General features: G+C 37.6%; 2 protein-coding genes across 4 annotated transcripts in view; both read left to right on the top strand.

Annotated features, from left to right (window-relative positions):
- NELL1 (neural EGFL like 1) overlaps window positions 1-16,757 on the top strand; it is an 886,038-nt gene that overhangs the window by 560,917 nt on the left and 308,364 nt on the right. The gene's annotated exons all lie outside the window — the stretch shown is intronic.
- LOC130860631 (isocitrate dehydrogenase [NAD] subunit gamma, mitochondrial-like) lies at window positions 8,327-9,490 on the top strand. The gene has a single exon (XM_057749118.1). It carries the CDS (start codon window positions 8,327-8,329, stop codon window positions 9,488-9,490), a length of 1,164 nt encoding a protein of 387 aa, XP_057605101.1.

Below are 16,757 nucleotides of genomic sequence, written 5' to 3'. Positions count from 1 at the left end.
TTGCATTAATTGTGCAACAGAGAAAATGGAGCAAATTAAGTCTCTGTGTATTGATCATTTTAGAAAATTATTGATAAAACAATATCAAGTTGGTTCTATAGGACAACATGAAGTGATATGAAGAGTTTTCTTGAAGAGTGTGTTTGGGGGTAGGGGGGAGTGGCTGCGTGTATTTTACAATTCTGCTTTCACTAAAGCAAAGCTTTGGTATAAAGTGGCCGTGTGCATTGAAAAGTTACTGTCTCTTTTTTTAAGTGCATGTTTTCCTTTTTAAAGCTATCTTTCAAAACCCTTCATTTTTATTTCAAAAATCGTGCCTGTTTCTCTCCTGCCTTAGGGTATCATAAATTTCTTCGGTTTGCCATTTAAGGTTCTCCACCCTCTGACCCCAATTTACTTTCCCCATTTGTCTGCCACTGTTTTCCTACATAAACCTTTCCTTTCAGCTAAATGGCAATGCTTAGTGTACCCTACAGGCCTTTCAATGTTGCCTCCATCTCAGAAATCCTCTCCTTCCCTCTGTACGTATCTGCTGCTAGCCCTTCTTTCAGATGTGACTGAAGCACTTTCCCTCACCATCCCTGCCCATACACGTGGTCAATGCATCCTATGCATTCCACTTCCGCTTCCCAGCTGGGTCACTCAAGAGCCATTTACCATCAACTGCCAGTTCGTATTCTACCCACATTCATTCCATTTAACTCTGCCTAGAAGGTAAGCTTCTTGAAGGCAACAGGTTTTATTTTTGTTTCATAGCATTTCTTTCTTCTGACATTAAAAGATCTACTTACGTGTTTGTTGCTTGAATGTTTATATGTTTATCTATGTATCAATTTATCCATCATTCATATATTTTCTGCTGTCTACTCCCACTAGAATATAAGTTCCAAAATAAATTATGAAAATCACAAAGATTACAGAGGTTATACATTGCAGACAGTTTGTCTCTGGAGCCCATGCTCACAATCACTAACCTATACAGCCTCATGGTGGTGGTCACTGACCCCATCATTCTTCTAATTTTACTTAGCCTCTTAAAGGATATTGACACTGCTGACCACTCATTCCTTGAGTGTTACACTTCTCTTGGCTTCTATGACATCCTTTCTCTCTGTTCTTTTGCCTCCCAGATCACTTCTTCTGTGTTCCTCTCATGGTTCAAAGATCGATGGTCCCCAGTTTTGTCTTCATAATTCTTCTGTGCTTTGTCTACGATCATCTTTCTAGCCTACTGCTTCTTGACCTTAGTGACATATGACACATTAGAGTGTCACAATGTCATGATGTATGTCAAAACCACTCATTCGTTAAGCGTTGAGTTACAAGCTCTTATGAATGATTTCCATTTTTAAATAATTAGACTCACCTCAAAGTTACCGTTATAAGGATGTCAATACTCATTTGCACTTCAGTGGAGTGTGCTTGTGTGTGTGGGGAAAGGTGGCGTCAGAGTTAGCTGAAAGTGAATTACTCATAATTCATAACCTATTTTATGTTTGCTGAAAATATCCAGGAACTGTGGTTATTGATGTGGCATTGACAGTTGGAACAATTTTGAAATATTATCATTTGTAAACTGGATTTACAGTTGTACTTGTTTCCTTGATTTTACCTGTGGATACATTTTGAATAAGGAAGAGAGATGAAGAAAGCATGTATCTCTATCCACATAGCACAGAAATGAGAAAGAGTTTCTAGTTACAGTTTCCCAATCAAAGGTTGTGTGATTATCCAAAGGACATGTGCAGTAATACCATTTATATTAACATCATGAATAAACATAAATATTATGTGCTATACTTTTTAAGTATAAAATATGAATTATTTTTCTTTGTTTAGTACATGCTTACTTTTTAAATATTACCTGTAGAGATCTGAATTTGACCTTTAAAATATAATTTTATGTGGTTTTTATATTAGATTAGCCATATATATTTTTTCCTAACAAAAAAAAGTCATGTTTGAGATCAGTAAATGAATGTCTTTACTAATCATTTGCAGTCAAAATGCTTTTGTAAATATAACCTATAAAAACAGTTTGGGAATTCTGTGCTTTATTTGGTCAACTACTTTTATTTGTACGTGTGCGTGTTTGGTTTTCATTACAATTTGAGTATACTCCTGGGAACGTGTCCCATAGGAATGCCATTCATCATCTGTCATGGCAGAAGCAAAGTTGAAAACCTCTGCTTGAGGCTATTTCATATACTTCTGTGTGGTTAACTCTCTCCCGTAAGTTGATGACTCCTGAATTTCTGTCATCACCCACAATCCTTACTCTGGAGCTGCAAACTCATGTATTAAGGCACCCACTGGGTATCTTTATGTAGATGTCTTACAGCTCCCCAAACACATCACGTCTGAAACTGAACTCATTTTCTATCCTATTTCCCTTAACCTAGCTGCTCTTTTTGGTGTTGTACATTTTCATCTATTATATTATCATTCCATGTCTAGTCCTATTTATCTCCTAAATATCTCTGAAAGTATTCCTCTCCTTCCTCACTGCCTTCATCTTAGTACAACTGCTCATCATTTCCTATTGGGACCATTTCATAGCCCAGTGGTTCTTAAATTCTAGCATGTATCAGAAGCATTAAAACACAGGTTGTTGGGTTCTGAACTGCAGACTTCCAGATTCAGTATGTCTAAGGATTCAGTATGGCTTCAAAGAGATTACATTTCTTAGCAGTTCAGGGTGGTCTTCATTCTGCTGGTTTGAGGATCACTTTTTGAGAACCACAGTGATTGCCTATTAATTGGCCTCCCTGCCACCAGGCTAGTCACTTTATTATTTATTCCCCAGACTGCTTCCCAGAGGATCATTTTTTAAATGCAAGTTGTATTACATCTCTCCCTTACTTAAACCTGTTTATTGTCTCAGCATCACACTTACAATAGACTTAGTTGAATTCTTACCCCTCAAATATGTGAAACCATGGCTCTCTTGTTCTTATACCTGCATGTTGTCATATACGTATCATAATTTTGTCCCATTGAGGCTAGGAACTTTTCTTAATGTCTTGGGATGTTTGTAGGTCAATCTGGCTATTAAAATTTCAATCACTATCCAGTTTATACCCCCAGTCTCAGGACTTCCTTCCTTCTTTATCCATATCTTTAAAAGATTTATGTCCTTTCCAGGGTTAGGAAGAGGATTGGGGTGTATGCTTATGTACGGGTGACCCATAGGTAGAAACAAAATTGTGTAGTTGGGTCTGGGTTATTTTTCTGCCAGTATTCTCTCCTGGTATTACTATGTGCTCTAGCCTCAGGTGCTGGTGGTGGACAGCGATTATCTTTACTACGTGCCATGCTAAGTGACAAGCAGGTACCCAGCTGGCTCCTACTCTATAGCCATTTTAGACCAATTTTTAGAAAGGAGCAGTGCTGCTTCTTTCCTTTATTCCCAGTAGCCTCTAAGCACATCACATGCTGGCCCTAACTTGCTGGGACCTTGTAAAGATGTAAATACAGGTCCTTGCTACTCAAAGTGTGATAAGGGACCCACAGAATCCATATGACTAGGGAACAACTTGAAAACGCAGAATCTGCTCCCCTCCCTCAATAGAACTACTGAATTAGAATCTGCATTTCAATGAGATCCTGGGGTGATCAAGTTTGAGAAGCACTGGCCTAGGCTTCTAGGACCCCTAAAAATATACACCTCACCTGTTGCCCTTCTCTGTTCCTTCACAATATATGAATTTGTAGGATCTGTTAGCCAGTTTCTTCATCTGTAAAACGGGAACTGTAATGCCTACCTGGGTGGATTATGATGCTGTGTGTAAAATATGCAGCACAGTACCTTAGATATGGCAAGATTTCCATAGTGGTAGCCATTATTAAATCTGCATCTTCATCTTCTTGAATATTAATAACCTTTTGGAAGTCTTCATAAGTAAGTTACCTACCTCTTGAAACAACCGCTAACCTACATCAGGGGTGTTGGTGCCTGAAATTTAAATGAGAATGGAATTGTGGCTGGTTTAAAATTAAAGATAAGCTTAATTTTCAATTAAAATGCGTAACTGGCATGGCTTTGGGAATCTAAGAGTTTGCCTGCCTTCCAGGGTTGAATGGTTGATTTATAGAAATGGCAGATATTCCTGCTTACAGCTCTGATTTGGAAGAATACATTAAAAGACACTCCATATCATAGTGAGAAGGGAAATACAAATCAAAAACATAGCAAGATACTACCAAGACCTGTTTGAATGGCTAAAATTAGAAGTACAGTAGTACCAAGTGTTGATGAAGATGTAAAGTTATAATTCTCTTACATTGATAGGGATATAAAATGGTATAACCATTTTGGAAAAGTGTTTAGCAGTTTCTTAAAAAGTTAACAACAATAAAAGGAGCAAACTCCAGCAGGCAGAAAATGAGTAAAGATATAGTTGAATTCAACAACACCATCATCAACTGGGTATAACTGATATTTATAGATTCCTTCACCAAGCAACAGCAGAATACACAGTCTTCTCAAGTTCACATAGAACATTCACCAAGACAAACCACATTCTGGGCTGTAGAACACATCTTAACAAATTCAGAAGAGCTGAGATCATACAATGTCTGCACTCAGACCACAGTGGAATTAGAAACCTATAATACAAAGATAGCTGAAAAAAAAAATCCCCAAATAAATGTGGAGATTAAACAACACATTTCTAAATAACATATGGGTCAAAGAAGAAATCGCAAAAGAAATTTTTAAAATATTTTGAACAAAATGAAAACGAAAACACAAGTTAAAATTCATGGGATGTGGTGAAAACAATGTCTGGGGGAACTACGTAGTAATAAATGCATATAGGGGAAAGGAAGAAAGATTTAAAATCAAATAATCTAAGCTTCCACCTTTGGAAACTAGAAAAAGAAGAGCAAATTAAATTCAAAGTAAGCAGAGGAAAAGAAATATTAAGAATTTGAGCAGAAATTAATGAAATTGAAAAGAAAAATATCAATAGAAAAAATCAGCTAAGTCAAAGCTGCTTCTCTGAAAAGCTCAAGTAAAAGTGATAAGTCTCTAGTCAAGCTAGCCAAGAAAAAAAAAAGACATGAATTACTATTATGAGAAAAGAAGAGACATCACTATAGATTCTATGGACTAAAAAGATAATAAAAGAATACTGTGAACAACTTTTTGCTCACAATTTTGATAACCTAGATGAAATAGACTAATTCCTTGAAAGACCCATGTTGCCAAAATTCACACGAAAAGAAACAATCTGAACATGTCCATATATATATTTGTAAACTGGCTCAACAATTAATAACCTTCCAAAACAGAAATCCCCAGGCCCAGACAGGTTCACTGGTGAATTCTGCCAAACACTTAAGGACAAAATTATACCAGTTCTCTATAATATGTTTCAGAAGATAGAAGCAAAAGGAATACTTTATAACTTAGTCTATGAAACCAACATTACCCTGGTAACAAAACCAGACAAAGACATTGCAAGAAAAGAAAACTACAGACCAGTATCTCTCGTGAGCATAGGTATAAAGCTTCTTAACAAGATATTAACAAATTGAATCCAACAATGTATAAAAAGACTTTACACCATAATCAAGTGATATTTATCCCAGATATGCAGGGCTGTTTCAACATTCAAAAATCAATTAACGCAATCCATCACTTCAACAGGCTAAAAAAAATAAAATCACATAATCCTATCAATAGATGCCGAAAAATATTTGACAAAATTCAACACCCATTCATTATAAAAAGCTCTCAGTAAACTAGAAGTAGAGGAAAACTGCATCAACTTGATAAAGAATACTTACAAATAATCTACAACTAACATCACACTTCATAATGAAAAACATAAGCTTTTCTAGTAAAATCAGGTACAAGACAAGGATGTCCCCTTTTACCACTCCTTTTCAGTGTTACTCTGGAATTTCTAGCAAATACAATAGGACAAGAAAAGGAAATAAAAAATGTACAGATTGAAAAGGGAGAAATAAAACTGTGTTTGCAGATGACAAGATCATCAATTTAGAAACCCTGAAAGAATCAACAAAAAAAACCTCCTGGAACTAATAGGTGATTACAGCAAGAATGCAAGTTACTAGGTTAATATACAAAAGTCAGTTGCTTTCTTATACACCAGTTTTCAATGAAAAACACAGTATCATTTACATTAGCATTTCCCAAAATGAAATACTTAGGTATAAACCTAACAACATATATACAAGATATATATGAGGAAAACTATGAAACTCTGATGAATGGAATTAAAGAAGTACTAAATAAACTGAGAGACATTACATATTCGTGGATGGGAAAACTTAATATTGTTAAGTTTCCAAGATATCAACTCTTCCCAAGATTTAATGCAAGCTTAATCAAAATACCAGAAAGTTATTTTGTAGATATTGATAAACTGATTCCAAAACTTGTATGTAGAAGCCAAAGACCCAGAATAGCCAAAGCAATATTGAAAGAGAACAAAGCTGGAGGACTGACAATCCTTGACTTCAAGACTTACTATGAAGCTACACTAATCAAGACACTGTGGTACTGGCATAAGAAACAATGAATAAATCAATGGAAGATAATAGCGCAGAAACAGACCCATGTAAATAGTTAATTGATCTTTGGCAAAGGAGCAAATGCAGCACAATGGAGTAAAGATAGTCTTTTCAACAAATGGTGCTGAACAATTGGACATCCACATATGCAAAAAATTAATCTAGACACAGGCCTCAAACCATTTACAAAAATTAACTTAAAATGGACCATAGACTTCTATGTAAGATGAACCACTACAAAACTTCTAGGAGAAAAATCTATTATAGATGACCTTGGGTATGGAGATGACTTTTTAGATACAATACCAAAGACAGGATTGATGAAAGAAATAATAAACTAGACTTCACTAAAATTAAAAACTTCTGCTCTACAAAAAGACTTTGTCAAGAGAATGAGAAGACAAGCCACAGATTGGGAGAAATTATTTGTAAAAGGCACTTCTGATAAAGAACTGTTATCCAAAATACAAAGTATCCTTAAAACTCAATAATAAGAAAACAGACAACTTGATTTTTAAAATTGGCAAAAATCTTAACAGATATCTCATCAAAGAAGATGTACAGATGGCAAATAAGCATATGAAAAGATGTTCCACATCATATATCATCAGAGAAATGAAAATTAAAACAATGAGATACCACTACACACCTATTAGAATGGTCAAAATCTGGAACACTGACAACATCAAATGCGTGCAAGGATGTGGAACAACAGGAATTCTCATTCATTGCTGATGGGAATGCAAAATGGTACAGCCACTTTAGAAGACAGTTTAGCAGTTTCTGACAAAACTGATCATACGTTTACCATAGGATTCAGCAATTCTGCTCCTTGTTATTCACCCAAATGAGCTGAAAACTTATGTCCACACAAAATTCATACATGGATGTTTATAGTAGCTTTGTTCATCTTGACGAAACTTGGGAACAACCAAGATGTGCTTCAATAGGTGAATAGATAAACTGCGGTACATCTAGACAATAGAATTTTATTCAATGCAAAAAAAGAAATGTATTACAGGACCATGAAGAAAACATGGAGGAAACTCCAACGCATATTACTAAGTCAAAGAAGCCAATCTGAAAAGGCTGCATACTGTATGATTCCAATTATATGACATTCTGGGAAATGCACAGCTATGGAGACTCTAAAAAGATTGGTGGTTACCAGTGGTTGCAGAGAGGGAGGGATGAAGAGGCAAAGCAGAGAGGATTTTTAGGGCTATGAAACTACTCTCTATGAGTCTACAGTGATGATACATGTCGTATATCTCTCTAAACTCAGAATGTACAACATGAAGAGTGAACCCTATTTTAAACAATGGACTTTAGGTGATAATGATGTGTCAGCGTAGATTCATCAATTGTAACAAATGTACCATGTGTAGGATTTTGATAGTTGGGGAGGCTGTGCCTTTGTAGAGGCAAGGAAATCTTTGTATTGGAAATCTCTGTACCTGCCATTCATTTCTTCTCTGACCCTAAAAGTGTTATGAAATATAAAGTCTATTTTTAAGTATATCATACAGATACATTGAATGTGCCTAATGAATTATCCAATTCTAAAGTATATTTTCTACTCTATAACACATCGCCTCTCCTTGTGACTAGTACTCTTTCATTGCAGTAGAATGTCTGTCAAAAGTAGAATATAAGAAAGAAGAGACAACTGTGACCTAGGCAAGAATTTTGGATCTAGAATTCTACCAAAAGAAGCCAGTTCAAGACAAGAGGAAAAGCATGTATTTTTACATAAATTAAATTAAATCTCCACTTATGGATCATGGCACTGAAGATGCTGACAGCTGCCAGGTGCTTTGTGAAGGCCATGTTCCCACCAACTATTCTAGGCCATTCTTGGGAGATTTTCCTTGGCCATGAGACCTCACTGAGGAGCTTCTCTTTTAAACACAGCATTCCTCCAGCAGCCAAGTATGGTGGGCGGCACACAGTGACTATGATTCCTGGGGATGGCATCGGGCCTGAACTTACGCTGCACATCAAGAATGTGTTCAGACATGCATGTGTGCCCATGGACTTTGAAGAGGTGCAGATTACCTCCACTTCTAGTGAAGAGGATGTTCACAATGCCATCATGGCAGTCCGTCGAAACCACGTGGCCTTGAAGGGCAACTTTGAAACTGACTCCAACCTGCCACCATCTCACAAATCCCAAAACAGTATGTTTCGCAGTACTCTAGGTCTCTTTGCCAATGTTGTTCATTTTAAGAGTCTACCAGGTGTGGAAACTAGGCACAAGAACATAGACATCTTAGTTGTTCGGGAAAACACAGAGGGTGAATACAGCAACCTGGAGCACGAGAGTGTGAAAGGAGTGATAGAGAGCCTGAAGATCATTACTAAGGCTAAGTCTTTGCGCATTGCTGAATATGCTTTCCAGCTGGCCCAGCAGATGGGGCGCAAGAAAGTGACGGCTGTGCACAAGGCCAACATCATGAAGCTGGGAGATGGTCTCTTCCTCCAGTGCTGTAGGGAGGTGGCGTCCCGCTATCCTGAGCTCACGTTTGAGGCCATGGTTGTGGATAACACCACCATGCAGCTGGTATCCTGGCCCCAGCAGTTTGATGTCATGGTGATGCCCAATCTTTATGGCAACATTGTCAATAATGTCTGCACAGGGTTGGTTGGGGGAGCGGGCCTTGTGCCTAGTGCCAACTATGGCCACATATATGCAGTGTTTGAAGCAGCCTCAAGGCAGTCAGGCAAGACTATAGCCAATAAGAATGTGGCCAACCCTACTGCCATGCTGCTGGCAAGTTGTCTGATGCTGGATTACCTCAAGCTCCATTCCTACGCCACCTCCATTCGTACTGCAGTCTTGGCATCTGTGGAGAACAAAGACATCCAAACTCCAGACATTGGAGGCCAGGGTACCACATCGGATGTCATTCAGAATATCATAGATCACATCAGAGTTGCCAATTAAATGGTCAGGGCCTTGGAGGCTGAGCTAACTTCTAAATTCCTTCCTGTCCCACACTTTTCCTTACTCGATGCAGTCAGAAAGCCCAGCCAGCTTGGCTAATGTGGTCTCTAGAATGAACTAGCTTCTGTTCCAACTCAGAAGAGGGAGGGGGAGGGAATCAAGTCTGATTTTTTTTTTTAATTAAATTTGAATGCCGTAAATGCCATAAACATTGCTTGCTTAAATTAGCCATACCTATTTTCTCATATATATATTGAGGAATTTTTCTCTTTTAATCCACAATATACACGTCTCTATGAGATAATACAGTGAATAAATCAGAGTTGTTTGTAGAGTCTTGGGGCTTTTCCGGAACCTGGAACACTGATTTTCTCTTATCTGGGTCATTACAATTCTGCCAACCAGCCTGTAGAGGAGTCTGGCTTTTCTCTGGAGGTTGTTAATGAGTTAATTAGTGCAATAAACTTTGCCTACATTGTCATTTTAATAATAAATAAAGTACTGTAAAGCTGAGCTAGTTCAGAATGCTTCCACTCCCTTCTAGATATCCCATCTTTTCCCCAGTCTTATTTATGTGAGGAAATAATTTTTGCTGGTATAATTTTTCACACGTGGACATCTCTGAGTACCGCAGCTCTCCTGGAAAGGAGGTTCTTGAATTCCTTCCTTGAGCCTCTAGGCTCAAGAGTCTAAACATTAAATACCCAGTTAGCAGGCACTGGGCCCATGACTCTTTGCTATAAAAATAGAACCATGGACTGTGAACTCCATGCTCACTGCTTTACTGTCTTCCATGGTTTACTTTCTTTTAATTTCTCTTTCAAAGAAAGAATGTACGTAAGAAAACGAAAAACACTGATCTTCTTTGAATGTTTACTGCCATTTTATTATAATTATTTTATTTACAGTGAGTCTAAGGGCATAGGTGGGAGAAACAAAAAAAGATGATAGTTTTATTAGTGCTGGGAAATATTTATTACTAGGAAATAAAAGCAGTGATTATAAAAATTTACAGTAGTTTTATCAGCAGGAATAGCATGCAGGTAAAAGTGAGATTGAGAAAAACAGTTAATCCTTAATAATATTTTGGAAACCTCTGTGTCTGAGCTATACCCCTTGGATCCTGTCATGGTTCATGAGCCATAAGTTAACGACATTGAACTGAGACCTGAAAAAGTCCTTACAGTTTCCAAAAGGCTCTGACTTACCTACCCTATTACCTTGATCTTACCTATCCTCGTTATATATAGTCAGGGCTCAGGGTTTGGAAAACCAAACGCGAGTTCGAGGGAATTTAATTGGAGGAGGAAGTGACTACTTTTAACCCTATCTAGACGTCTTTCTTGAAGAACAAGGCAAGCAGGGAAAAGTCAATTATAAAATACGGATGGTATTCCTTTTATTGGACACTAGACATATGATTGGCCACAGCTGCCACTGGCCCGTATGGTGCCTCCCTCTGGGCAGATGTAGACCTGGAACCAGAGGCGTAGTTTAATGAGTGGAGAAGGGATGGATTTTTGGCTTGAAGTTCCCCCACCTCCAAAGCCACAGGAACCCCTACTACCTTAACCTACTCTGTCATGATGTACCCCTCTCTCTCCTGGTGAGGGAACTCTATTCATGGCACCACCAGCCCAACGGCACACAGTAGCCAAACTATTGGCTTTTATTTAACCAAGGGAGTTTATGCTGATAGGTACATTTGAGCTGAAGTTTCCCTCTCTTTTAAAGATGATTGTCTCAAAAAAATCTTCCCACAGTTTTTAGACCTGACTGCTGTGATGGCACCGAGTACACTGTAATGGAATTTTCTGTTTATCAGTATTAGATTTTCCCACTTAGCTATGAATATCTCTAGGGCAAATACCATGTATCCTTTTTCCTTATCCTCTGTATCCCCTAAGATAATGACTGGTACATACAAAGTAAGTCATATGTTTATAGAATCAACCAAAAAATGAATGATATGGGTGATACTACCTAACATTTCTTATATGTAAAGTGAGATAATAATGGTACCTACCTTATCATGTTGGTGGGAAAATAGAGCAAGAAAATACACATAAAGCTGGTGGCACTGTGCCTGTCCAATGGTAAGTGCTTGGTGTAGTTTATAAATTATTATATTCATTAGTACCCATTACATACCATTCTAAAAGCTAGTTCTGAGGAGAACTGGGAAATGATATTAATTCATTACTGTCTTTGGAAATTACTGGATAAGTTACTTTATTTATTATTTTATTATGGGTTTGTAACTGACTTTCCACTAGGGTAGCAAACCATATTCATCAAGTCCCCTTATCTCTCTCCTTTTTGTTTCTTTTTTTTTAAATTTATTTATTTTATTTATTTATTGGCTGCGTTGGGTCTTCATTGCTGCACACAGGCTTTCTCTAGTTGCTGAGAGCAGGGGCTACTCTTCATTGTGGTGCGCAGGCTCCTCATTGTAATGACTTTTGTTGTGGAGCGTGGGCCCTAGGCACGTGGGTTTCAATAGTTGCGGCACACGGGCTCAGTAGTTGTGGCACACGGGCTTAGTTGCTCCGCGGCATTTGGAATCTTCCCAGGGCAGGGCTCGAACCCATATCCCCTGCATTGTCAGGCGGATTCTTTACCACTGCGCCACCTAGGAAGTCCTCCTTTTTATTTCTTGAATCCAGCCATCTGTCTTCCTTCTCACGGACACCTCCTTTCTCATTAGTCTTTCTCACTTTGGTAACTTCCCAGTCTCTGTTCCTTCTCTACCTTGTGTCCTGCCTATAGTTTAGCTCCCTTAAATCTATTTCTACAATGCACTAAGCCTGAACTTTCTAAAAGGGAAATAGAATCATGTCACTTCTCTACTTAACATGTCTCACTCAACAGCTTTCCTTTGGCTTTGAGAGAAAGTCAACTGAACAGAGCATGAAAGACCTTCCATGTTCAACTGAACAGAGCATGAAAGATCTTCCATGTTCTGATCTCTGCTTCCTTCTCCAGGTTCACCATTTCTACCCCCTCTCCCCATTCCAATAACACAATGTGGCATGAGAGAGTGCAAGCAGAGCTCGTTGTTAAAGAACCATGTACTCTTTCTAGTTCAGGCCTTTGCATGTGGTCTTGGTTCTTCTTCTCTTCAGGATATGATCTCCTTGTCATCTAGAGGACTAGATGTAGTTGTCACCACCTTTGGGAAGCCTTCCTTGACTCTTTCCATTCCCTGTTGAGATTGAAGGGAGTAACTCCCAGTTCCCCCAGAGTCCTCTGTGTATCCTACTTAGTGTTTCTCTCTCCAGTTGTCATCACATGCTTTCCTTCCCAGTAACCTTACTATACAATGTGTTCCTTGGCAACAGGAGCGATCGAGTCATTGATCACCATAGCATCAGCACCTAGGACAAGGATAGGCTCTTAGTCTATGCTCACTCTAAATATTTATGTAAGGAAGATAGGAAGGAAGGTCAAAAGGAAGGAAGAAAATAACGGACTGAATTCACAGGTAGGAGTGGAGGATTGGAAGAATTAATCTATTGAAAAATTCTCCTGTTTGGCTTCAGTCTATGAACCTTTACAAGATTGCTCTTCTCTAGAGAACACTAAAAACCTCCCATAAGATGGGTGGTTGGCAGGCTGCCTTTGTTTCTTGAGAAGGTTTGTTTACTATTGTTAACATAATTTTATTTTAGGCTTATCAGTTTATTCTGCTTTGTTTATAGATAAATTCTGGGACTTCCCTGGTGGCACAGTGGTTAAGAATCCACTTGCCAATGCAGGAGACACAGGTTCGATCCCTGATCTGGGAAGATCCCACGTGCCGTGGAGCACCTAAGCCTGTGAGCCACAACTGCTGAGCCCTCATGCCTCAGCTACTGAAGCCCGCACGCCTAGAGCCCATGCTTCACAACAATAAAAGCCACTGCAATGAGAAGCCTGTGCACTGCAACTAAGAGTAGCCTCTGCTCGCCGCAACTAGAGAAAGCCCACCCACAGCAACAAAGACCCAATGCAGCCAATAAATAAATTAATTAAGTAAAAAGATAAATTCTGCTATCAATAAATATCAATGCAAAGTTGCACAACTAAACAGTATCACTCTGTAAATATCTGTCCTCACCACCATCTTCATAGACTTGGTTTTATAGAAGGATGTTTTAACCTTCTTACTTCAGCTTTCTGGTATTCAAAATCTTGTTAGGGGACATTTCTGAACTTGGGGGAAAACAATGAATCCGTTTAAAATGTCAACAGGGAAGATTCCTCTTAGAACCAGGAAAACTTGTGTTTTTCACCATGCATTTTTGTCCTTCTTCTACTAGATAATGTGAGGTATTTAATCAATTGAAAGTTTCCCTGATTGCCTTGGCTACTAGGAGGCACAGAAAAAAAAGCCTTCAGCATTTTTCTCCTCTGTGAAATTTTCTCTTTTCATTCTGTTACTTGATTTTAATGTATTTTGCTCTATTAATTTTGTTTTCTTGTATTTTATTTTACTGTAAGCCACTGAAATCACAGTTAAGGAACACAAAAGGAAAGCTGGATTCTTTACCTTTTCCTTCTTTTCCTTCATTCGAGTTCATTTTCAACATTGGCATCAGACAAATCTCCTTAAAGCAGTGTTTAGATTGCCAGTACTCTGTTCCCTCAATGTGTAATGTATTCAAAACCCTCCATAATTTTAGCCCACACTGTCTTTCTACAATTAAATGTTCCAATTTCCTAGATATGCCATATGTTCCAGACAATATAGATACCTTCGTTTACTTAAGTATAACCTTTTCTTTTCCTTCTATGTGATGTAATTCCTCTCATTAAGGAATTTCCCAGTTTTGTCTCTGCTTATTACAAGTTTACCCATTATTCAAGGTGCAAAGAGTACTTCTTTTATGAGAAGGTCTCTGATTACCCCCATCCAGATATACTCCCCTTATCCTCTCTGAATGCACATAAGCCTTTTATTGGACTTTTGAACGCCTTCATTTCACATTTTGTCTTGTATTAATTTTTTATCTACTTGACTTGAGCCTTAATAAATTATATGCTCCTTGAGGATAGGGATATTTTAGCCCATGTTCTGGATCTTGTATTACTCAACATAGTGCCTTGCATGTATTGTAGTAGGTACTAATTAAACTGAGACTGAAGATAATGATTTTGGTTATTTTTTGTGTTTATTATGTGCCATAAATAGTTATTCATGCTTTGCAGTTATTAATTTACTTAATTCTCACATTAGATGATTATTATTATATTCCTAACTTATAGATGAGAAAACTGAGGCACATAGGGGTTAAAAAATTGGCCTAAGGTCACACAACTAACAGGAGGTAAAGCCTGAGTTCCAGGTCTAGCACTATGGCTCTAGAACCGAGGTGTTTAAATGGTCATGAGGGCTTATGCATGGTGAATTTCTCATACTTTTATGTGAAAGTGAATTAGTTTTCAGCAGTAGATCTCTTTTCATTATACCAGGGCTATCTCCTGATGTAATCTTTAGGAAAATTTATTGCTGACATGTTTTGAACACTTAACATGTGTTAGTGTTCTGTACTAAATGGTTTACATATATTAACTCATTTAATCCTCATAAGAGCCATTTATATTGACAGAGAAACTGAAGCACAGAAAAGGTAACTGACTTGCTCAAGATCAATCAGATTGTAAATATTGGAGCCAGGATTAAAATCAAACCATTGGTACCAGTGTCTAACCACTGTTAGTCAACTGCTTCTCCACATTTTAGGTTGTCTAGCTAGCCCAGGATGAGAAGGGCAGAATATCCAGGTAATCAGGAGAACAGTGCCTGAATCAAGCATCACCGATTCATGGTGAATCAAAGAGTCAAACTGCTTGTTTATAGTAATGGCAGATAAAAAGAGACAAAACCTGCAAAAGAAATAATGTGCTGTTGAAACAAGAGAGGAACTAAAGTAATGATAGGAAGTGGAAAAGAAATGCTGGATGTGCAAAGAGGAGAATTTTGAAGAATTTTATCCAGTTCTGGATCATTACAGAGGCTACAAAAAAACTGACACTGTTACTGGGGGCTCAGCTGGGAATATGCTAAATATTTGTGGGAAGCTGATTATAGAGCTAGAAATTTTTTGAAGGGGGATACTTGGTCCTTGGAGTTTGTCTGACAAGTTGCATAATCTGGGGACTCAGTGTGGTGAAGTCTTCTTCACATCAAAATGAATTTGCTCTTGCTGACACGGGAAGCTACATATACTGCCTTTGTGATTGCTCCAAGAAATGCAAGAAAAAGAGAAAAGAGATATTTAAACTGGAAAAAAAATGACTCAACTTCCCAAAGCAATTTAAAAATTGGAATATCTTGTTACCAATTTTGCAAATGCTGAAAAACCAACACAGCCTGAGTAAAAACAGTGTCTACTGAGGAAGACTAGTCTGGGCTCTAATCTGCTTAAGCATTTGGTTTGCTATAGTTAATGCCAAATTTAGTTCATGCCAAATAGATGTAAATGAGTGGATATTGCCACAAGGGAGAAAGAAAATATTGTATATGTTCAAATACAAGGTATTGTTCCCCTTCTTTTTCCCTCAGGAAAAAGGAATTTCCTTAAATTCAAATCCTTATAATATTCTTATATTACCAGGTGTTCTGTCAGTTATTTTATTTTGAAAGACAGAGTATTTGGAGGTGGGAAAAATATGACAGCTATGCCAGTTTGGGGTTTTTATAGAAATTATCTGGAGAATAAATTTTTAAAAGAGGCAAAAAAAAATCCCTCAACAAAAAATGAGTCATTATTCCTGGGAGCATATTGTCATAATTGCAAGTATTGAATGTCATTATATTTGTGCCTTTAAAAAATCACTTAATAACAAATTTCAGGTGTTGGTCACACTGTGGAGATTACAAATATTTACCTACAAGACAAATGGGGAAATAAATCCTAATATTATACAATTGGATTCTTGTGACTTTGCTTGAGATTTCCAATGAAAGCATCAAATACAGATTCAAAAAATGCTTTATCTCAAACAACATAGACAGATGGGATGATGATAGGGTTGGGAAACTTCAGAGAACTTGAAAAATGACTCTGGGTTGGGGAAGACCTCGAGGTCATGACTCATGGGAAGGGATTAAATGAAATTATTTTAAGATGTCATGGTAAAGGAAAAAGTAATATTGCTAAATCAATCTATTATTTAATATCACCTATTAAATAATGTATTTAATACAACTATGTGTAATAACTGAATCCATAAATCAATTAATACGCGTAGATTGCTATCTACTTAATACATCCCTCAAAAT

This window comes from Hippopotamus amphibius, chromosome 9, assembly GCF_030028045.1.
Source record: "Hippopotamus amphibius kiboko isolate mHipAmp2 chromosome 9, mHipAmp2.hap2, whole genome shotgun sequence".
NCBI lineage: Eukaryota > Metazoa > Chordata > Mammalia > Artiodactyla > Hippopotamidae > Hippopotamus > Hippopotamus amphibius.
Note: the sequence above shows the minus strand (reverse complement) of the source record. Positions and strands in the feature narration are given on the sequence as shown.

Excerpts from the sequence above, each read along its gene's own strand:
- LOC130860631 (XM_057749118.1), top strand. The coding sequence starts at position 8,327 with ATGGCACTGAAGATGCTGACAGCTGCCAGGTGCTTTGTGAAGGCCATG.